General features: G+C 37.4%; 1 protein-coding gene across 8 annotated transcripts in view; it reads left to right on the plus strand.

Moving 5' to 3' along the window:
• The window catches only part of LOC111875335 (sphingomyelin phosphodiesterase 4), a 45303-nt gene that overhangs the window by 5045 nt on the left and 15098 nt on the right, over positions 1–25160 (plus strand). The window contains exons 2-10 of one of the 8 annotated variants that reach the window (XM_023871493.2): positions 3544–3840; positions 6463–6565; positions 9021–9243; positions 10395–10611; positions 12978–13067; positions 15383–15466; positions 17673–17756; positions 19498–19610; positions 23170–23503. In XM_023871493.2, the coding sequence (XP_023727261.1) occupies positions 3544–3840; positions 6463–6565; positions 9021–9243; positions 10395–10611; positions 12978–13067; positions 15383–15466; positions 17673–17756; positions 19498–19610; positions 23170–23503 (1545 nt within the window). The remainder of the gene's footprint in view (positions 1–3543; positions 3841–6462; positions 6566–9020; positions 9244–10394; positions 10612–12977; positions 13068–15382; positions 15467–17672; positions 17757–19497; positions 19611–23169; positions 23504–25160) is intronic. The other 7 variants (XM_023871495.2, XM_023871497.2, XM_023871496.2 and 4 more) reach the window with 7 other exon arrangements.

Raw genomic sequence — 25160 nt, forward strand, 5'->3', positions numbered from 1 at the left:
TACAGTACTTCCCTCCTAACTGAATCATAGGCTTTCTTGAAGTCTATGAATAACTGATGTACTGTTTCATCATACTCCCATTTTTTCTCCAATATCTGATGAATGCAAAAGATCTGATCTGTAATTGATCTGTTACGTCGAAACCCATACTGATGATCCCCAATAATTTCATCTATATATGGACTTAACCTTTAAAGAAGAATATTGGACAAAATTTTATATGAAGGTTATAGCAGTGATATCCCCTGATAATTACTACAGTCAGTTTTATCACCCTTCTTGTGAACTAGTACAATAATAGACTTCTTCCACTGATCAGGCAATTTTTCCTTATGCCAAATAGAAGTAATTAGATTGTTGATCTTAGAATGTAATGTTTCACCTCCTGATTGAATAAGTTCTGCCGGAATTTGATCACTACCTGGCAATTTATACTTTTTCAATTTTGCAATAGCACTTTCAACCTCAAAAGGGCTAGGATCAGGTATTAACAGCTCAGCTGTATCGATTTCTGTCTGCCTAACATCACTGACCCTATGTACATTCAATAACTGAGAGAAGTAGTTCCTCCACCTATTCAAAATGTTGTGGGAATCTGCAAGCAGATCGCCATTCTCATCCTTCACTAAGTTACTGCTAGGCTGGTAACCCATTTTAAAGTCATTTATTCCTCTGTACAGGTCTCTAATATTCTTATTCTTACTGTTCATAGCAAGCTCATCAATTTTATCTTTCAGATATTCCCTCTTTTTGTTCCTGAAATGCCTGCTGGTTTCACGTCTTATATTGTTTTGATTATCCCCATTTAATTCGCTTGGATCCTGTAACCACTGCAATTTGGCCTGCTTTCTTTGATCTTGTAATTTTGAGCATCCTTCATCGAACCATGGCTTATGAGCTTCCCTAGTTTTATGAACATCCACCTCATTGTCCAAGTTTTCCAAAGCCTCAAACTTATTTGAGATTTCAACACGATACTGCTTTTTGCCCTCTACCTCATTTAATTTCTTGAGATTGAACCTCTCTATATGAACTCTGTGTGTTGTTTGTTTGCCCACTGCCAGTCTTTCCCTAACCTTTGCCACCACCAGGTAGTGGTCAGTATCACAATCTGCTGCCCTGAATGATCGGACATCAGGTATACTTGAGTGCCATCTCCTATCTATCAAAATATGGTCTATTTGATTGTGTATCTTCCCATCAGAAGATGTCCAAGTAAATTTATGAATGTTACGATGTGGGAACATTGTACTTTTGACAGTAAGATTTCTTGATGTGGCAAAGTTTACTACCCTAACTCCATTATCATTACTAATTTCATGCAAACTCTCATTCCCAATTGTTGGTTTGGAAATGTCTTCCCTCCCTACTTTGAAATCTCCTAACAAAATTGCCTCTGTTACTTGACTAGTGTGTGTATTGTTATTATTGTTATTATTTTAGTTGTGTGACTTATGTAATTTATTACATATATACATCTATTATCAAAGGGACTATTTCCACATCTTAGGTTTTTTGCCTGTATAGATATATGGAAAATAAAGGAAATGAATGAATGAATGAAAATTTTCATAGGGTACTTCGGGAATTTATCAAATACAGTAGAACTTGGTTATAACGTCATCAAAGGGACCTAAAAATAGTGTCGTTATAAACGAATGTCGTTGTAACCGAAATGGGCACTTCCACAGTAGCCTTATGTTAGTCACATAAAAATCTACCAAAAACCGAGTTAAAATGTTGCATTTTTTAGTGAAATACGTAGTTAAGTACAGACTAACGTAACATTAACGTGGAATTGCCCAAATGTGTAATATCAAAGACATATTACAGCGCTTTTCACTGACAATAGACACCGCACTAATACTGTATATTAAAGGTAGACCTACTCACCAAATTACAGTAGATTACATCAATTGTTGTGCCTTACTGTACCTAGATACGAGTGCAGTAATCAGTTATCTTCATCTGTTTCCTGTTACTTGCCCAGTACACACTTTCTAAATTACGTTCAATGTACATATCAGAGAAATTCAGGAATGAAAATGACGTTACATACGAGGTTGATGCATTTGTGCATGTCGTTCTAAACAAGGTATAAAAACAGTTGCTTTATGAGGAATTAGTTCGTACCATTGAATATTTGACGCAATAGACAAGGTGTCGCAGAAACCGATGTTGCTATAACCAAGTTTTACTGTACGTGTTCTAGTTTTTCATAGAATCTATCCTTTATGTCATCAATTTTATCTTCTGTTGGGGCATGAACATTCATAACAATGATATCACACCAGCGACCTTTCAGTATTATATATGATATCCTATCCTATGATTCTCCTATGTACGAAAAAACCTGCACCTAATTCATGATTTTCATTCCCCTTTCCATACAAAAATGTAGTCTCCTGCTGGTGCGATGCCACCTCCATCCCATCTGACCTCCTGTACTCCTGCTAAATCTAACTTATATTTTCAGATTTCTTCTGCCACTGCCCTGAGTGAACCTGCCCAATACAAACTTCGTACAGTCCAAGTGCCAAATCTCATGTCCATTTTCATTAGCTTAGGTCGTTTATCCAAGGAATCAGTCCAGGTCCGAGGCTTTGTGTTCATTTTCATAACATACTGATTTTTTACGGTGAGTAGTTGTTAGCCCCACACCCAACCCCCAAGCTGGAGGGCCACCCCTTGTCGGCTGTCCGCGACTGCTTATTGAACATATTCACAGCTTCCCCCCCAAAACTGGAGGGCGTCTCCTCAGAAATATGAAAGGTTAATGGGGACAAGGCACAAAATATAGTTTGGGTCCCTGAATTGTTCCACACCTCATGGTGATTTTTGATTCCATAATGCTGGTTCCTTGTTATGTTTTGTTTTGTTTGGTTGGTTTAGGTTTTTCAGAGCAGGTTAGATTAGCATAATATTACTCAGCTTGAGGGGACCCAAACCATATTGCGCACTTTCGGTTATCAGAATTGTGTTTGCAGTTCTGACAGTGAAATGCAGTGCGGTGCAATAGGAGCTAATAGCAAGGCACTCATTTTATTATTAGCTAAACTGAAATCTACTGTCTTCAACAGATGAACATTGAAGTTAAGTGATTGGCACACTTGTGTAATATTCATGAAGATTTATGTGTAATCTCAATTTGGAAACTGGCAATCCTGGCTGAGGTTTCATAGTTTCTCATAGTCCCTCCAGGCAAATTCCAGGATGCTACCTCAAATTAGGGCACAGTCTCTTCCTTCCACATACTTTCCAGTTCATTATTCTCTGATCATCTGTCATTTCACACTTTACTGGGTAATATGAGCTATTGAAAACATTGTTTAATTAACCAAGAATAAAATAACTACAATCTCCAGAACTCTAAACTTAATTTATTTGTTTAAATAATTTTATTCTCAGAAGTATTAGTATTTTTAGAATAAGAAGAATTTTGTCATGTTAAATATAACCTGCATATGACTTGTATAAAGACCTCAAATTTTCTGTTGATTTTTAATGTCCTAGTGAATAATACAGATGGATTATTGTTTTCAGGTCAGACTAAATAACGCCCTTAATCTACCGCTTCAATACCGTTGTGATGAACTTGCCAGTATTTTTGTGGAATTTGGTAATAAGGAACTCCAGATGGTGCTTCCTCAGTTGCTGGAAAGCCTCTTTGGACTTAGAGATCAAATGGGATGGGGTTTGCGGACATTTCATCGCAACACACACCCACGTGAATTTGATATTCTCTTCACATTCCTTCATCCTCACGGTGCCATGTTCACACTGTGTTACAGGCTGCTTACAGATTATGTAAAATATGAATTTCCATTATCATACATGCCAGTAAGTAATTATACTCTTTGCAGTTTTCAAATGACAAGAGAACTAAAATCAGTATAACGTTGTTTATGTCATCATTATGTTAAGCCTTGTTGACTCACTGGTAATTAAGTGAAGGAATCTATTAATGGAGATCCTTTTCAGCGCGTTCACATTGGAAAGTTGCAATAATGTGGATACTAGCTTTGTCATAAAAAATTTGAAATTTTCATGGCGGTGACTATGAAGAATACCATCTTCTGGGATGTGGCGCCATGTAGATCTTGTGTGAACCAATGTTTTGGAGGAACATATCACCTCGCAGTCTGCAGCCACCTGCTCACGCTGGTTCCTCATGCACAGATTTTTCCACCCTGAAGATGTAGGCTATACGTTCCTCAGAAACATCAGTTCACACAAGATCTACATGGCACCACATCCCAGAAGACAGTATTCTTCATAGCTTTCTCATAGCTGTCCGTCCATCCATCTATATGTAACTACTCAAGAGGTAAAAAGTAAGTAAAGGTAGCTGTGTAACAGGCCGTGGAGGCTCGTGAGGTTTGAGATGTTGAGGTTCCCTCATTTTCTAGACAGTCGGCTCATAGATGCCAGCAAGGTTGTCAGCCCTATGCACTGGCCACCTTTTACCCCCAAGAATATTCCAAGCATGAGGTATTCAACAGATTTCCTTGAAATTTTATATTTTGGAGGTTTACTAAAACTTATAATCACATTCCAACTTCAGTTAAAATGAGATAAAATTAGTGGCTACTATGTGGAGGCTTAAATGTGTTTGCATTCATCTTCAGTATACCTCATTAAATAATTATCAAAATGAAAAAGCTTTGAATGAAGGTTCTAGAGAAAACTGAACCACACATTTTGTATCAAACTTTCTTTAATGTAATTAAACAAAGCAAGGGAATATCCCAGAATTGTTAAACTATTTGTACATTTCTGAACTTGTATATTCAGCCATCACTTTGACCTCAGCACGCACTAAGTCTACTGGTCTCTTATTCTTGTTAATAATTAATCAAGTTTCCTCCTTCCTGAGTTTATAGGTTTAATTGTACAGGGAGGTTGTTGGAGAGCCTCCTGAAAATCCTTTGTTAAGCTGGGCAAGACATGCATGCTACTTGCATCATCTCATACTATGGACTTTGGAGTTGTTGCACAGTCAGAAAACCAATAGACTATACACATTACAATTTCCATTCGACATCACCCCAATACATTGTAGAGCACCTACAATGAAGGAGACTTGTGTATAACGTGCTAGACCACTCATAAAGTCAGAGCCTTTTTCTGCTACTGTACTGTATTTGATTTGTGTGATAAGTAGTTATGATGCAGTCATGTTATTTCCAGTGTCAAAATGCCATCTTTGAGTTCCACATTGGAACAGCGAGTGTCCATGTATGATACCTATGTGAAAAGTGATTGTGTACAAAATCTGAGGAGAAGATTTAGTCATAAATTTCAGAATGTTGCATTTCCAATTGAAAAACTATTCTTGCAGTCATAAAGAAATGAAGGTAGATAATATCATTATTGGACAAGGGAAAGAACCAAATCAGAACACTGAGTGCCAACTGAAGAGAACAGGATGAAACTGGTGCTAGGTGGAAAGTCATCAGAAATCCTTCAGATGTGTTGTACAGAGGATCAGGTTTTCAAAATCTACCATAGAACTCCTGAAATTAAAACCATATAAAACAACTTTCTGCAGTGATGCCAAGAATGCACGCTGAATAATAGACTGTTTCAGCATACCGTATCATGTGGGCAAGTTCACTTTTATAATGTGTACAGACTGCTGGTCAGTCAGCTATACCAAGAGTCCAGACATACAATGTGAGATGATGTAGCTTATGCCCCACTTACCTAACTGGCTGAAGCATTTGTGAGACGTTCTCAGACAACCTCACCTTCATATAAATATATAAGGTTGGGCAAATAAGTTTCAAGACTAATTTTTTACAAATCTATTTTAAGAGCTACAGATGTTAACAACCTAGAATTTTTTACAGTAATCTCCCTCAGTTCTTTACAATGCTCCCAGCGCTTCAGCCGTTGTTCAGAACACTTCTTAAAATCCTGAACAGGAATGTTGCGCACAAATCATTTGATATCCTCAACGTCTGGGAAACGCATTCCTTTCGTCGCACTCTTGAATTTTGGAAGTGGTCAGAAATCAGCTGGAGTAAATCAGGAGAGTATGTTGAATGATCCATGGCTGAGATGCCTTTTCATGCTAAAAACTGATACACTTGAAGTGAAGACTGTTCTGGCATGTTGTCATGGCGAGAATCAGTGAGCGATCTCTCCACAACTCTCTCACTTGTGCCTTACAGCATCAGTAAGCCTTTTTAGCACCTCCACATAGAACATCTGATTAACAGTGGTCCCTTTGGGTGCAAATTCAAAGTGGATTATACCCCTGATGTTGAAAAAGGAGGTCAAAGTTGTTTTGATCTTTGACTTTGACACCATAAACTGTTCTTAATATCTGTAACATTTCACTTGGAGATTTCTGCAGTTTAACACAAACATTCCCATTCACTCTCTTTTCCATCACATGCTCCATTTTCCAGGTGCCTGCATATATCTGAAAATGAAATTTTGTTCTGAAAATTACAGGCAAAAGTAAGGAAACAGATTGAAGATGGAATGGTGCCTCCATTCTACGCCGATAAAGTACAGCTTGATCCTCATACAAGAGTACCCATCTCGTTAGCATTGAGTATCCTTTCTTAACAATGGTAATGGTATCTTACAGGCTAAAATGCTGTCTTCTGTGTTAGCTTGAACAATGACAGGAAACAAGAAATATGTTATAGACTCAAGTAGCAAAGACTGAGAAAAAACTTGTTGTCCTCCTTGCCCATTGACCTTTCAGGTTTAAAGTGAATCATCCTGTTGGTAGATGCCATTTCATCCACTAATTACTAAGCAGCTTTGTGTAACAGTAATGCTGTAGACTTGTAAACTTGTATTTATGAAGTGCTCAGTTTGAATCTCAGCTAAGGAGCAGTCTGACTTAGAAGCAACACTCTAAGACTTGTATTTGGGATGTGCTGGGTTTGAGTCCTGGGTGGGATATCATCTATCCTGACTGAGGTTTTCTGTGGTTCTCCTCAGTCTCGCTAGGTAAGTGTTGGGACAGATCCTATTATTCTGTCATCCAACACTGTATAGTCTTCATATTTAAAACATCATCAAATAACTCCAAATAAAAAAGAATCTCAATTAGTACACTGGCTGTCCTGACAGATTTTTGCATGGTTTTTCACAGTCCCTCCAGGAGTATCCTGAGATTATACCTCAAATTAGATCACGACTGCTTCCCTCCACATATTTTCCAATTCACCAGTCATCCTGGCATTCGATACTCTACAGCCTAGATACTGACAGTATCAGAAAATGAACCATGTTCAACTCATTCAGCCCAATGCAGTGTAGAAGTGTGTTCATAATTTATGTTGAAATACAAGGGTTGAATAAAAAGTAGTGGCAACACTGCTGTAACGTGAAAGATATGCATCAGGTGGCACTAGCACTGTCTGTAGCTGTTAGCAGAAGTTCAGTTGAAGCAGTGCAGTGAGTGGCTCTGGTTGTGTTTCATTGAGTTACTTTGTGCACCATCTTGAAGTGCAGGAGCTCAGTTCAAGTGCCCTAAGAACATGTTTACGAAACAAGAACAATGCTCCTGGATAAGAATTGAAGTTGCACGAGGTTGCAGTGCACAAAACTGTCATCAGGAACTGCGAGAAGCATGTGGTGATGCTGCTTTGCCACATCGCACAGTGGCACAATGGGTGAAATTGTTCTGTGAAGGGAGGGATGCCATTCAGGACGACTCCATGTTGACAACCACACAATTCAGCTTCTTGCTTCTTTGCTGGATGTCGATCGTCGATGGTCTGTGTGGGAGTTAGCTGCTGAGGTAGGTGTATGTCACAAAACTGTGCTCCCTTTTTGCACGATATTCTTGGATACTGCAAAATTGCAGAACATTGGGTACCCCATACAATGTCCAAGGTGCAACAAGGGCAACATTATGCAATTGCACAGGACTTGTTGGGCCGGTACCAGAGGGAAGGTGACTCTCTTGGAAGGATCGTCACTCTGGATGAAACTTGGGCTCGCTCATACAAATCACACTTGAAGCGACAATCAAATGAATGGAAGCATCCTGGCTCTCCTCATCCAAAGAAAGTGCGCACTACACAGAGTAATGTGAAGGCGATGTTCATTGATGGAGTGATACTGCACCACACTGTACTTCAATGACAGACAGTAAACACTGCCTACTGCTGCAATTTCATGCATAATCATCTTCGTCCAGCACTCAGGAGAAAGCAACGACAACTGTTGGCAATGAACCCCATCACCCTTCATGACAATGCAAGGGCTCATACTGCTGATGCTGTCAAGTATCTCCTTCGCAGCTGGCGATGGAAGATACTGCAACATCCACCATACTCACCCGATATAAGTCCGTGCGATTATGATCTCTTTGCCAAAATGAAAGAACCACTGCGAGGGACATGTTACAACACAAGAGAGGAGATTGTTCATGCTGTAGGGTGGTCACTGCTGGACATCAACAGAAGTGGACACGCTGATGGTGTACGACGCCCTCCACAAATTTGGCAGAGGGATGGGGGTGCGATTATATTGAAGGAATGTAAGTGTGTTTACCTCAGGTAGTAAAGTAATTTCAGAACTATAGAGGTGTTGCCGCTACTTTTTATCCTACTTACGTATGTGTTGAAGTCAGGAATGGCTACGGCACCATGCATGCCATTTATCAGGCTGTGGAAGAAATGAACTACTATTGAAATTATTGAACTGTCAGAGATTTTTTGTTTTTCCAAGATTTTTGCTATGAATTTAGGTGCATCTGTTATGCACACATATTTCATATTTCAAATACAGTGAACACAACAGCATATGATTCTTGGGTAAACCTTATATCCTTATACTGAACCAGACTTAAGTAAAAATTTAAAAATGATTTGAGCTTAAAATTGCTTTCACTACCCTAATTAAGTATATACTGCAATATATAGCTCTTTGTGATGACTGATTCCTGGAGTGTCATTTGTGCGAGTTTTACAGAATTTAATCATAATATGCCTTGTAGTTTTTCAGAAGTAGAAATTATATTTCTTCCACTTAACAGTGTTATTCAGATTCATTTGAGTTCTATATATTCCATTTTGCATACCATCTGGTAAACCCATGGCTTCAGAGGATGACAGACCATGGCTCATATTCTCTGTGGGAGACAGTGTACAATCATCTTGCAGAAGAGTACCTTACGCACTTCTTGCCTTGTGATGGTTCTTCAGTGCCTCCGTATGCTGGATGTTATGTATATCCCAAAAGTTCAGTACCTCTTCAGGCAGCTAGCAGGTTAGTAGTTTGATGCTATTGAATATTCTGTACCATATGGTTTTGTTTCAAATCATGTTTCAAAAATAAATTTAGAAACCATCTGTCCTAAAATATAAGAGGTACCAAACAACCTGACTGATTTGGACCACGTTTTGTATGATAGACCTACACTGAGATTTGTTAGGCCATTCAAATTTTCATTTAGCTTAAATCATTTTAGACCGCCTCTTTGATGTAGTGGTCAGGGTTCCTGGCTACAGATCCAGAGGTCCGCGTTTGATTCCCAGCTCTACCAGATTTTTTTCTGAGTAGTGGGTCTGAAACAGGGTCCACTCAGCCTCATGAGGATAATTATCCTCATGAGGCTGAGTGGACCCTGTTTCAGACCCACCACTCAGAAAAAAATCTGGTAGAGCTGGGANCGGCTCCGGTCTAGCAATCTGAAATTAACGGCCATAGGGATTTGTTGCGCTGACCACATGACACCTTCTATCTGCAAAAGTTGGCACTAACTTCTCCAACAAGCGGCGGTCGCTTGGTCAGTATAGTTTGCTTGTAGGCTAAAACCATGGAGTTCGGACCAATTTAAGGGTCCCATTACTTATAGGTCTCAATGGACTTTTGCGTGTATCTTCTGAATCTTTTATGTGCTCTGAAAAAACTTGCATATGGTTGAAAGCATTCTTCTGGAATGTGGCGCCTTGTAGATATTGTGTTAACCGACGTTTCGGAGGAACGTATCGCCTCTATCTTCATGGTTGAAGAAAAAAGAAAAAAAATCCGCAAGCAGAGAACCAGCGTGAGCAGGGTTTTTTTTTTACCTACTCTCACTGGTTCTTCGCTTGTGGATTTTCTTCTTTTTTCTCCTACCCTGAAGATGGAGCTGATACGTTCCTCCGAAACATCGGTTAATACAATGTCTACATGACGCCACATCCCAGAAGACTGCTTTCTTCATAGTCACCGCCATGAAAACCTCAAATCTTACACATTGTATATGGTTCTGACAGTATATAAATATTACCATATACAAGTGTTGTCGACCTCAGACTTTTAAAAAGAAGGTAATACACGTATATTGTTGCCTCAGTTGAGTAGAAATTGTTGTCTTAGTGACTGAGTCATTCAGTACTGCAGTGTATTAATATTGTATTGTTGATATTTCCAAGACCTGTCCGTTCCCCAACATTATTTCGACAGTCAGTTGTGCTGAAGCAAGGCAGCACCTCAGGTTCTCTGCATTCATCTCCAACCTTACCACAGCAGAGCACTCTTGTTGAGATATGGAGAAGTGAATCTGTGATTCAAGTGTTCATTGACTTCTGGTTAAGTTATGGAGAGAGGGAGATACCATACCTACACCTAGGCTCTGGGACACCACCAAGGGTAAGGATGTGGTTAATCACATTTGAATATAGTAAAGATTAAGGATCACAAATTATTGCTTTGTCTGCCTCTTCTCTTTAGATTTATCCATAACCTTACTGGTTAATTGGTACCATATTTAGTTATCTGTGAGGTTAAATAGTGTGGATTCTGTAACAATAATAATCATGTTTTTAAAATAACAAGGACCACAGTATACTCTTCCCCCCCCCCCTGAAAGAGTGTGTTGCGTCTGTACGTGTAAATACAAGCAGATATAGTGTGACATTTCCCATGTAGTAACCTCATTGACCAAGTATGTTTCCTATGTGCTAACCACATTGGCCACTAAACATTCCACACCCACCTGTGTACTTCCTGTCAATCAGATTGGTGCACTGGCAATATGCTACATGTGTATTTGGGAAGTGCTTGATTTGAATCTTGACTTGGAACAGTGGCTATCCTGACATTTTGTGGTTTAGCTCAGCCCTAAAAATGAACCACCTGCTATATTTTGTTTTATGAAGAAATTACTGAATCTTACAGTTTTGTTAGGTTCTAGATGTGCTGGTGCATCAATTTTCTTAAGTATTCTGTTTAAGAATGACTAGACTGAAGCTGTGAATTGTTACTGTTTCAGGAAATCAGTGCTTTGCTAGACTTTATACAAGGTTTTTCACACTTGATTATGCATTGCTGATCTTGTTTTTTTTTTATCCCTGTGTTAACTGGAATAACAGGGAATGTTTTGTATGTGTGATTTTTTTAATTTCAGGAAGGAACTTATTCACATTAATTAGGCTACAGAAGTCTCATTTCAGATTTCGTTAAAGGTCAAATTACATTCTGTAGTAGAAAATAACTCAGGTTCTTAAAGGTGTGTCCTTCTTTGTTATCCATGATGCAAAGATAAATCAGTATGCTTTGGTAGTGGATTAAGTCTTAGGTTAATTGTGCTGTTTCTGTATAGTATCAAATGGGATAGGAAGGAGTTATGAATAATGAGTAGAGAGATCTCTGGGTAGATGTAATCATGACTCATTTGAAGGTTTAACAGAAACCTCAGGCAGCAAACCCAGTTTGCTGGCAGATATTTGAACTAAGTCAGGTTAGATGTATTACAGCTATGCTGACCTGCTTGATCTGATTCTGGAATTAGATGCATACAGCTGTAATTTTATGGCATTAATATTATTTTAGGCTGAATCCATTTCTAGTCAAGAAAGAGGTTTATGTTCATGGCATTGTATTATTATATTGAAATTTGAGAATGGTGTGTGTGTGTGTGTATATATATATATTATTTTTTGCAAAACCATATTTTAGTGATACATGAATTTTCAAAAACACAAAAAAAAACGAAACTCTAAAAAAATGCCAATCATAATTTGTTCATATACAGCAAACTCCCAGTCATTCAGTGTCCATCCATCCAAAAATTCTTTTCCAACTAACAGAAATGTCAAAGAAATCTTACCATATTTTAAAGTTATTCAAAAACAGATTTTGGGATGCTCATATATTCACCCACCACACAGTAGTTCTTCCAGCTGCCACTACCAGTGCTACCCATCATCCTCCCTCATGCATGTTCCGTTGCAGTAGAGACTAGTTGAATTTATGAGCACATTACAGTATATGTATATTCTGAATCATTCACCCATCAGTCTTCTGTGTTGCCTAGGAAGACTTGCATGCAAGAACTAGAGTGAAAATATTGTCATATCTGTTGGTTAAGTTGCTGCTGGTGTCTGCCAGCACAGTCATTCCTGCCTTCAGTCTCCTTGAGAACCATGATCAAGATTTTTATTTTCTTGTAGACATATATGTGTTTTGAAATGGTGCCTCCTCTTCGACAAAGGAGAGGTTGGTCGTCGTATTTAGGCACTGGTCATTACACTGTAGTTCACAGTGTTCATGAAAGCATATTTTTGCATTTTCTGCTGCCTGATATTAGGATTCAAGGGTCTTCCAATTTATTGAAGACAGTTACAGGAACTTCATATTTTTTCAGCTGATAATGTCAAATGAATTACTCATACTTATGGTGTTATAAATGGATGAAATTGCTTGCATTATTTGTCTGATTTATGAAAAGTTGGTACAACTGGAACTCCAGTTATCCGTTTTAGTAATTCACTATTACTGTAAGATCTCCTTTGAGGTAGGAAGAATCATTTCTTTGCCACTCTCATTTTTGGAATTAGATATCAAAACAAAATGAAATGGAAAGCTTTAAGAGTTTGAAAATTATGAGTATTTAATTTTGCTTGTATGTATTTATATTTATTTTTAAACTCTTTAAGCAGTGTGTAAGATCGTATACATTTTTTGCATGGTTTTATGTTTTAAAGATCCTTTCTCAAACTTTAATTTATTTTCAGCAGTTTTCTCCATCAGTGGTACTGGGTAAAACCCACTCTTTCCTTCAAAATCAGATGCAGCTTCAATCCAACATTTTTCACCACTGTCCTGTAAGTTGTCCTGAGTTTAACTGGTATATTGTATAAAATGTGAGATAGGATTGTGTTATCAGTATAAGTACAAACATACTGGACACTGCCACTTAAAAGGACACCTTTTCAAACTGTGACTGACAGATGACCCAACCTGTGATAGGTGCCTGCAAGAAGATGAATCAGCCACATATTCTTATACTGGTAACTATTTAATCTTGTCTTATTTGTTTTACAATATATTAACCCAACTACATATCCCTATTTAGTTTGCTTTACTTCTTAATGAAAGAAATTGTACTTAGGAAATCACCATGTGCTCTGTGTTTGGGTTCCTTCTTTCAACTTTGAACCCGTTGACAGATTCTCATTAAACTTGGTTTGACTGTTACACCATAGGAGGATGTAGTGTTTAATTTCAGCAGTTGGTAGTAACAACACAGTGAACACACAAACTTGTGAGGTAGGAACAGCACTAGGACCACGTAATACTGGGTTATGAAATGATGTGTGGTAACAGAGCTTTGAAAAATATGCTTTAGTTAGGGCTTTTTTATGCAGAACAACACCGACACTGCATAATATCTGTATTAATCTTATGATTATGTGACAGAAACTAAGTGAACTGTTGGAGCTAAGAATGTGAAATTTGGTATGGAGTTGGATCTACAACATACCTATAAATTCTGTATTAACTACTGTTTAGAAGTCAAACTTTACAAACATGGCAGCACTCAGAATTTTGGGGTTATACCTGGCAAATTTGATATAGACAAAATCTGTATTTAATCTTTAATGGCCTTAATTGAAGTATTGTAATAGTGCATGTACATGGTTCAGCTTGCCAAAGATCACATTTATTTAATGTTGAAACCATTCCTAAAAATTGAAACCCAGCCACTAGCCCGGTAGTGCCAGGAGATAAAGGTTAGGTACAGTAATAAGTCCCTTTCAGAACAGACTATATATTCTCTACTGTATTTACAATTGTAAGTAATAAAGAAATTTCAACTTGATCAGGATTTTATTGTATGATCATCTGCACAGGAGTCCAGCATGCTGCAATCCCTTTTATCAGATGACATTAACAGTGCAAGATTTGCAACTTCTCAGATTTCTGAGACATAACCTTAATATTACTTGAACGCCTATGACTTGATTATGTATATATCATGCCACCTGAGGCCATGTCGGTGGTGTACACGTTAAATGCCTCTCATCAGTGATACGGCCTCTCAAATTGTTGAGGTAATACCCCTAATATTACTCGAATGTTTCAACTGATTGTTGTGAGAATTGGTATATATATCATGCCAGCTGAGACCATATCAGTGGCATGCATAAAAATCCCTGCCATTAGTAGTACCAACACTACAACCTCTGAAGCTGTTGAGATAATATCCTTAATATTGCCTGAATGCCAGAACCAGAGTACTTGAAACTTTGTTTGCATGTCATGCCATCCAAGACTATGTCAACAGTGTACCTCATAAATCACTCCAATCAGTAATATTAACACTGCAGCCTCCCAAAATTGTTGTATTGACTTCATTATGCATACATACTAAAGTTTTATTTCTTTGTGCTGTATCAGATACTAAAGTTATGGTGAAAGAAAAGTAGGTGATTAGTTCTTCCCAGAACTTCTTGTTAATCTTTATAATTGCCACACAAATGTTCCTTCATTTTATTGAAATTTGTTTTCAGTTGATTTATGCAAAGTAATCACCTAACCAGCAATGATCAATGGTTTTTCCCCCTTAGTAGTTTAAATTTTAGATCCCTGATTGGTTAAGATGTTTAATATTTTATTTACGAGTGCCTCCAGTATTTTATTTGCAAGTGCCAGAGGCACTCCTCTATCCCACAGTTGAACAGGTGATTTCCTGAAGCTACTAACTAAAAGGAAAAGTGTATATTTTAATTGTTGGACATTCTTTGTTATCCTTTCTCTCATGGGATTAAATATTTTAATAACAGTTCCATCCCTGAAAACTTATGGTAGAATTTGTGTCCTCAGCCATTCATTTTCAGAACTTACTATTTCATATTAACAAAATTTTAACTGAAAAGGGTGATAATGGAGTTGCTAAGTGGAAAAATCCTTATTGTGACTGGGTTTCAAAACTGAGACTTATGATAAACTTAACCATATGGTCCTCCAAATGTTCTAATACTGAATAACTTATGTAAGAAATTTAGTTTTCTCATTGCTAATGTACCATTTTTATTCTGTATGGTGTTGTTTTATGTTTCAGCATACAAAATGAAGTCATTTTTTGCTACTGGGTTTTATGAATGATCCTTTTTGTAATCCACACACTTATTTTCAGCATTACTATCCGCCAGTAACATCAAGCCCATACTTTCAGAATCAGGTGCAGTCTCAACCCAACATTGTTTTGTGTCACTGTCCTGTAAGTTGACATAATTTTTTGTGACATTTTTCCTTTCATATCCTGTCATTATTAATCCACTTGCACAGTAACTTCTAGCAGGCTATGAGGATGACCTTTACATGTTACTGATAGTGAACGTACAGGTTTGTTCATAGGTGTACAGTAAACTTTTGTATTAATGATCATGAAACATTCATATGGAAGCTTTGAGGTATCTGTGCTACATTTCTATTTTAGCAATGTCAAACTTAGTACAGTCTTCATATATGAAAACTTGTTAACCACTCTTTGGGCCTTGTTCCAAAGGAATTCTTTATACACAAATTATAACCTATATAATTGCATTGTTTCTTCAGGTGTTCCAGAATTTTGTTTATTATGTAGTTTCCTATATTGTGTTAATTTCTTTGGGTGTGGTAGTGTTCTTTTATTATAGGATTTTTCAGGACTGTGAATTTCCAAGTATGTCAGATTAATGAGCATTAAAATTTCCATATCCTTATTTATTTCAAACTACAGTGAATGTATAACCATATTAATAAAAGTGCCATGTTCAAGTGAAGCAGTTCACATGCATGCCAGGAAAAGTGGGATCACTCTTGATAAGCTAATGTGATAGTACCTCATTGTTCTCTTTGGGTTATAGGCAGGCCTGCACAAGTTTCCCATAAATCTAGAACCACCTCCAAAATGTAGGAACTAGAATAAAGAACAAATACCTTGGGTGAGAAATTTGCTTGTTTCTGTTAACAAAAGGACAGCTGAAACCTATGCATGTAAATAATAACCAGTTCATTTCACTCTAAGGGAATACCCAACATTCCCTTTGCTGGGGTTTGGGGAAAACATAAATTGCTGTCTGCCACTGCTAGGACATGGGCAGAAGGACAATAGGATGGAGGAGTGAAACGAATTTGAAAGGAGTACAAGAAAATTTATAGAAGGAGATAAGGGTAAGAAATTTTTAGAGGAACATAAAAATGTGTGAGGAAAATGTTTTATTCTGAGAGGAAAGGAAGAAAAAGCATTAGTAGTAATATAATAGGAATAAAATTTTACCACTGTATTGAGTGTGTCATGGCAACCTGGCCTCTGGAATAATTTTGCAGGGCTGATTATAGGTCTCTTCTTGCTTGTCATCTCTTGTTTATTGTACTGGCTATGTAAGTGTCAAAGTATTAATACGTATTGATGAATATCACAGTTTGTTTTGTCTTCACAACTATACCTTCTTTGAAATTCTTAAAGTAATTAGAATTCCAGAATGTGTACAGAAATCATTTTTACCTTTTGTGTGGCTCAACAATATGTAGTAAAATCTAGGATCACCATACAGTATGTTAAAATATTTACTGTACTGCACAGATTTTTACTTGAGTAGTTTGCAGTCTGTACAAATATTTCATTCATTTGGCCACTCTCATATGCATATAATTTTATGGTACAATTTAGTGGGCCTTAGGTTATACGCTTGTCTCAACTTGCCAATTTATATCACATGCTACTTATTTAACATACAGTTACAAAAGTTACATTTTTATTAATGGTTTAAGTTACTGATTAATCAGTCACCTGCTTAATTAGTGGTAGCTTACTGATTAAATATCTTAATTAGTGGAAAGTCTTGATCAAATGTACAAGGTAGGCAAGTGGTCTTTGTACTCCTTTTGTGTTGAATGTCGTTGATTAATTTATTAAGTTTAGTTTATTCCTTATATTGTATTTTTATTTGAGAAAGTTCAAATATATGATGTTCTTGGCTATTGTTTTTCATGTAATAACTTTTTTATTTTCTGGTCACTTTTTGTTTCAGTCCATTTCATTTTCTGTCAGTTTTATTTCACAATAATTATCTTTGGCAGGTTTTATCTAAAATATCCAAAGGAACAAACATAAAGTAAAATTAAGTTTGCACATCCATGATGTTGCTGCTAGTATCAGTCACATGTGTCATTCAGATGTACCTTAGCTGCTGTTCCTACACCCTTTGTCAAGTCCATTCAGAGTACACCATAGAAGGTGCATACAATGTGTATCACTATTAGCTACAAGAATATGAAACTATATATGTATATGAAAAATTGTGTAGTGGTTTCATGACATTCTTCTTACTCTGTGTAATATTTTTTGCAGATAAAATTTGTCAACTTCCATTTGTTTTTAGTCTCATAATACTGTCATCCTTATCATTACGTTCGTTTATGTCTGTAATATTCTATTTCAGCGTCGTAGACTTTATATGCCATATAGGCCTATCTTTTACAATGAGATGCAGCCTCAACCCATTGTGGCTTTGCGCCACTATCCTGTAAGTTGTATTTCGTTTCTTTGGGACTGCATTTCCCAATTTACCTGTTGTCTTTATTGTGTCGCATACCTATCCTTCATGTACATTAACACAGTAACAAATCACAGTATTTCAGTCTAAATATGCCCTTCCTATAACCATCTTAACTATTAAAAAGTGTTAACTGAATTATATATGGCATTTTGGGTCAAGTAGTGCATTGCTGTATAATTTGATAGATCTTTTTAATAGTGGTGAGTGATGATGGCTAAAATAAATGTAATTGTCTTAATTGGAATGTGTTTATAATAACAGTAGCAACTGATGAAATATGGAACATCTGTGTTGCAATAAATACCTCATCACTGTGGTGCTTTTGAGAAGCAAAATATTTCTTGCAGAGTGTACTGCCTTAATACCATAAGATGCAACTGTTCATTACAGAATCCACTCTACAGTTTGTAGGAAGAAATTCTCAGACAGTGGGAATATTATGGAAGTGAGTTAAGGTTTATACTTGCATATAGATTAAAATCAATACTCAGGAAAATACTCTACCTTTTCCTTTCATAAACTAATCAATTCCATGCCTTTGTTTCAAAAGACTATGTTAGAAGCAGTTATGAATTGTTTCTGATATGCAGTTATTTTTTTTATTATTGGACTAAGTCCCTTGTACTGCGGCCACTTCTGGCCTATTGTACCAGCCCCAGATGATAGGTGAGGGTGATTGTGGAGCAATTGGTGGAATGGAGATTGGCAGGGGAACCGAAGTACTCGGAGAAAACCTGCCTCAGCGCCACTTTTTCCACCACAAATCCCACATGACCATACCCAGGATCGAACCTGGGCTGCCGCGGTGGGAAGTCAGTGACTCTGATATGCAGTTAAGTTTTCTTGAGCAATCAAGCATGTCACTGGAGTTTCTGTCTCATGTTTCAGAGGCTGTCTCCATCAGGAGTTCATCATCCTCTGTCTATGGACCCAAAACATCAGACACAAACTCCATATTGACATGACTAATCACCCAATTAGTGTTATTAACTATGGTGATTTTGGGTAGCAGATTTTTATGTTCCATTATTTTTTTATGATGAATTATGTGATATGATAATTTGCTTAATTTCTGAAATTCGTTTGTTGCTTATGAAAACTGAACAAGATATTTAAGTAAAAACTGTTCATCTTTTTACACAAAATTGAAGGGACCACTTTTCCCAACAGACACATTTATCTAGTCTACTACTGTTGATATAGCAATTATATGTATATGCTCGAGAAGTCTTTTATTGCCACTGAGAAATCTCTTATTAATTAGTGCATTATAGAGTTCTTGCTATTTAACAGGAGCTTGTGTTTTGACACCATCTTCCTTCTTGCTTTGGATACTGCCATGAAACAGGCTAATAAATAACATCGTATGGCTTCCATCTTTGTGCCTTGCAGTTGCTTTTGCGGGTGTTGTCGTGATCTACATGCTCTCCTTGTGTGGTAACAGTGTTCTTTTGTGTTTCTGTTGCCTTGCAGTTTGCTGACATGTGCAGTATGTGTTTGTTTTAGGGAAGAATTCCTGATTACTATCTTTTATTTTGATTATAAAATGAGAACATTAAAACATGTTCATTGTAGCCCTCCCAACTTTGTTTTATTTTATATAACAGTAAGCATTACGGTCTGTACATGCTTTGTGTTTGTTGCACTACTGGACCTACACAGCTTTAACATCATTAATACTGAATGCACAATAATGTGTCTTGTATAGGACTTACTGCCCTCAGAAGAACACATTCGAGTGGTGAGGAATCTGGTGAAACATTTACACTACTTTGCAAATAGCACTGTTGGTGATTTATCAGCAATGGATGAACTTAAAAGGTGGGTTTAACATAGTTCTTGACATTGAGGTGTTAATAAGCACTTTCTTGGCTTTCAGAACTGTTACACCACAATTATGTGTATCTACTGTTGGAGGTATATTTACCTTTAGATGATCACGTGACCTCACGTAAGACACTTCTTTTGTGGGGTCCATAGCTTTTACATTCCACAGATGGGACTTTGGGTGTCATTTTTTATTCTGGTGAGCTTTTGCCTTGTAAAATCGGTTACTGTTCTTTCTTTCTTTTTCCTGGTCATAGACTTTGAGGGAAGACATGCACAACTGGAGACAAAAATATTGATAATGGTGTCAGTGTCCCACATAGGTGTTAAAGTATATATTAATCTGTACTGTAAGTTACCTTGTCTTTGACAGTATATAATATGTAGGAACTATGGTACTGTAAACACAACAAATATTTCAGTATTACATTTAGATCTATATTTACTGTGACATATTTTGGTCATACATGACCATCATCAGGCAGGAATACATATAGTTATTGAAATACTGATATGGATCATTATCAGTGCAACACATCGTATTAAATATTAACACTTTGCAGACTGGCAATTTAAATATTTAAATCACCCTGGGGACCACCATTTTTTTTTACCTGCTACTGTAACTTGTGCAGTAGACAGTCGTACTCCTTTTCTTGTGAACTGCGCAAATACGGCATTGCCTAGAAGGGTGCTTCACCTTGAAATGTTCACTCTTCACAATTTTTGCGAGGGTATGTTTCCGCATATCACCCGAGAGTCACCCAGGGGGGTCAAAATGAGGCCTGCGTGAGTTGGGAGTAGACGGGCCTGGTCGCACTAAGACTGTTTGCCGCCACTGTGTAGTCTGTAGCCCAGGCTTTTGCCACATTCAGCAGAAATGCCTTGCATTTCAATTTTGAATGAGGGTTTAGATTTTTGAAAACCAAAAATGAATTGAAAATGGCACAATTTATAAGCCACAAGGCAACTTTCTTTGTCCACTTTACTTTTTTCCGAGGAAGAGAATAATAGGCCAGGTACTAATCGGCTCTATCAACTCCCTTCATGAACATATTATACTCGGAAATACAAACAGGCTCCTTTACCTGTCCATGTCTTCTTTGAACATCAACCATGCTTGAATTGTGAATTGTGGAAATCGTATTCACAACACGAGTATCCCTCCAGGACTGAAGAAGAATATCCCCCTTCCTCCTGAATGTGGTTTCACCATGTTTCAGGGATTTACATTCCTCTTTCAGATCTGGAGGAAGGCCTCTGTTCACCCTAATTGTTCCACAAATACGTACTTTTCTCGAAAGTAGGTGCTCTGCAGTTGCCACACTGTTATAATAATTGTCTTGATAGACATGGTAATTTTGATCAAGATAGGGTTCCAAAACGGAAAGAATAGTTTCTTGTAATTTCTTTCCTTCGCCAGAATAAAATTCTAAATTTCCAGTATAGCCTGAAGTGCTTTCAGTAACTACACCAACAAGTAGGCCATACTTCATAAGTTTTCCAGGATTATATGTTCGCATATAGCACTACTCACTGACAGCTTGCTACATACAGCTTGAAGAAATAGAGGCATTTATTTTCTTTTGCAGGGGCATACAGTTACAGTGAGGTCACATAACTGATTAGTCAGCAAACATTCCAGAGGCTTATCACACAGCTGCAGGCAGCTACGTGCAAGCTGGGTGGCACCAGAGGGATGTATAGTGTGTTGCAACTTATCGTGCTCTAAAAGCATGTTAATACGCAACCAATCTGTCACGTCTAAAAGCAAAAAACGTATTAATGCGTGCGCGGTCCCACAAAGTGTTGACATAAAACTTTGCCGTAGATTAGTGTATAGTTAAAATAGCAAATACATGATTTTTAGTAAAAAAAAATAAAAGATAGAATAAAGGTGTACTGTATATAAAATGTTGAAAATATATTAAACTATATTAAAAGTATGTTAGAAGTATATAAAAGGTATGAACAACTATTCTGTATGCCAACTAGCATTTTATTTTAAGGGGATATCCTGTTACAGTGTAGAATTGGGCGTATGTTGTGTAGGTCTTGTTGCAGAAATTCTACGTAATAAGCCCAGTATATGAGGCCCAAAGACAGGTGTCCAATGATGTGCAAGTTTGATGCTATGTGGGTATTGGTATGGTATTCCCACGCTATGTACCCTATATAAAACTTGCGATGTGGCGTATACACATTTGGTGTGTACGGTGTGTTCTACACTGTGCGGTGGTTTGACATAGATTGTGTCTGTATCTACGTCAAACCACCGCACAGTGTAGAACACGCAGAACGTGATACGCCCAGACAAGAAACACAAGCCACATTGCAAGTTTTATATAGGATACATTTTAGTTGGTTTACAGACCCCTAACCCTGCATATAGGTGTTAATACCTTTATATACTTCTAACATACTTTTAATGAGTTTTAATAATATTTTCAACATTTTGTATATAGTACATCTTTATTCTATCTTTTGTTTTATTTTTTACTAAAAACATGTATTTACTATTCTAGCTACACACTAATCTGAGGCAAATATTTATGTTAATATTTAATATGACGCGTTGCACCGATAAGGATCCATATCGGTATTTCAATAACTATACGTGTTCCCGCCTGTTGATGGTCATGCATGACCGAAACATGTCACAGTAAATAAAGATCTAAGTGTAATACTGAAATATTTGTTGTGTTGACAGTAGCATAGTTCCTACATATTACATATTGTCTGAGACACACAAAAGGTTGCAACCAATGGGAAAAAAAAAATTGTCTTTGTCTAGGGGAAGGCAGGAGGGAGTATTGAGTATTGACTTGGGGCGAGGACAGGACATCTGGTCACCCCAAACATTCAGACCACTACTGGGTGCATTAGGTGTGCCTCCATTTTCACAAAGGCCCTTCAAAATAGCCCTGTGCTCATTATCAGAGCCAGAACCTGTTTAGTTGCAGCCCTTCTAAAGTATATCAGCTCAAGCCTAGCAGAGCCAAAGATCATCATTCTGTGCACAGCAAGAGCTGGGAAGGCAGAAGGGAACATCATGTGGAAGTGCTCTGCTCCATCCCCTTAGTGTTGGAAATGTATTCTAACAGACAACAAAATGTGGAACAGTTGGAAAGATCCACAGATTAATACACTAGGTTGTATTTTTACTGTAATGACATGTTGGGGAAGTTTCAGGTGTTCAAATTAATGTGGGAAACTGGCAAACGCTTGCATAACATTTTTTGAGAGAGCCTGTTTGGACATGAAAAAAATGATCTGAGAATATATGTTTTCTCTTATTTGAAACCAATTCATATGAACCCGAATGTGCACGATGGTTACTGTAAAAAAGGAAATGTCTATATATATATAATCATGTTTTGCATTCTGTATAAGAATTTAGGTTGTCTGGGGTATAAATAATATCCAGTTCTGGAAGATTAAAACAACTGCTGTAATTAATATGGCATTTCACACTATATTCTGTGTGAAAAGTAATTCTTTCATTGTTTATTGCATCATATTGAATCTTAGGAGATGTGTTGTTTTTGTTCAGGATCATCTTACCATCCAGTCAGGCAAAGATATATGGATTCCTGCGGCATACGATCCATCACTGGCCGCTTGATAGCTCTTTCCGACTCATCCTTGAGACCTGGTTGAGTTATATCCAGCCATGGCGGTACACTGATTGGCAGTACAGAAATATGCGAAGTCCTGGTGGTCGTGATAACGAAGAACGTACCCGCACAGTTGATCGACAGTGGCTCAGTTTTATTGCTGAGAATCTTCTCTCCTATACAATTATATTCAAGCAGTTGTTGCCACGTTTCACAAGGCTCGATCTTACAACACCAAAGAATGCACATATGTTGTTCAGAGTTACCAAGGTATGGAAATATTGCTTTTAAGGAAGAAGTACTAAGTTGTAGAGTGTATCCATTTTAGGTAGTTTCTTGACAAAGGTAAAAGAATCCATTAATTTCATATTATGTGTCCGTTTATGATGAATGAATGAATGAATGAATGAACGCATAAGAGGTGGGCCTTCTCGGCCCTTGCACTACGACCTACAGTGATCTAGTCTGTTTATGATACTCTGCTCTTATTAATGCAAAGGACATTGACATGTAAGAGAAGAGTCTGTGATTACTGAATGTGAAACTAAATAACTTTAGTGTTAGTAGTGATTATTCCTTCATACCAAATTTAGTGGTTATGTTGCCATGACTCAGTTTCCCACTTTTCGTTTGTGAAAATGAGATGCACCATGTGAAGATTTTTTTATTTATTTATTTATTTGATCAGCAATCAGAATATACATTCTATAAGCTAATATTATGGTTGTTTAGATGACATGATGAGGAGTTGTCTGGCTGCGGATCCTCTGTAATTCAAATCAGGTCACTTGGCCAGTTTTGTTTGAGTCATCTGTTGTCTTCTCTTGTCGATAGCATCTTTAGGAGTGGGTTTTTATGAGTTATGATTTTGTTGTGATGTCTGTTGCTTTTTTGTTGGATGATGTCTTGTACGGAAGATATACAGAGATCAGCGTGGAGTGTTGCATTGGAGACATACCATGGTGCGTCGACTATCATTCGTAGGATCTTAGATTGACTTCTCTGGATTATTGCTATGTTAGATTTGCTGGCGCAGCCCCATAATTCCAGGCCGTACGTCCAAATAGATATGATTATAGTCTTACAGATCAGAATTTTATTTTCGACTGTTAGCTTTTATTTCTTGCCTATTAGCCAGTTTAACTGTTTAATGGTTAAGTCTTCTTGTTTTCGTTTCTTGACTACATGCTGCTTCCATATTAATTTGCTGTCTATAGTCATACCTAGGTATTTTATTTCTGCTTTGCATGGTATTTGGATATCATTGATGTATGTGTCAGGTGTCGGCTTTTTCCGTAGGGTGAAAGTTATATAGCAAGTCTTGTTTTCATTTATTCTGATACGCCACTTCTCAAACCAGTTTTGTAATGTACTAAGGTGATGTTGAAGGTCTGTTGCTGCTCTTTCTGGGTCTTTGTTAACTGACAATATAGCTATATTATCGGCAAATGTTCCAAGAGTTATATTTGAGGAAGTGGGTAGGTCAGATATAAAGAAAGTGTATAAAGTTGGACCAAGGACACTACCCTGTGGCATGCCTTCTTTTATCGGTTGTGGTTCAGATTTTTCGTTTCCCACTCTTATTTTAAACTGTTGGTCACTTAAGTAGGATTTAAGAAGATTAAAATATGATGGTGGAAGGATTTGTTTGATCTTGTATAGCAGACCACTATGCCACACCCTGTCGAAGACCTGGCTGACGTCTAAGAACACTGCTGTACAGCAGTTTCTGTCTTCTAAGGCTTTGTTGTTAATACAGTGGAACCTTATGTAAGTTTTGAGGCTTTCACGGCGGTGACTATGAAGAAAGCAGTCTTCTGGGATTTGGCACCGTGTATATGTGGTGTTAACCGACGTTTCGGAGGAACGTATCGCCTCCATCTTCAGGGTAGAAGAAAAAGTATAAGAAATCTGCAAGCGACAAGAC

This window comes from Cryptotermes secundus, unplaced genomic scaffold (genome assembly GCF_002891405.2).
Source record: "Cryptotermes secundus unplaced genomic scaffold, Csec_1.0 scaffold1807, whole genome shotgun sequence".
In the NCBI taxonomy this organism is placed as follows: domain Eukaryota; kingdom Metazoa; phylum Arthropoda; class Insecta; order Blattodea; family Kalotermitidae; genus Cryptotermes; species Cryptotermes secundus.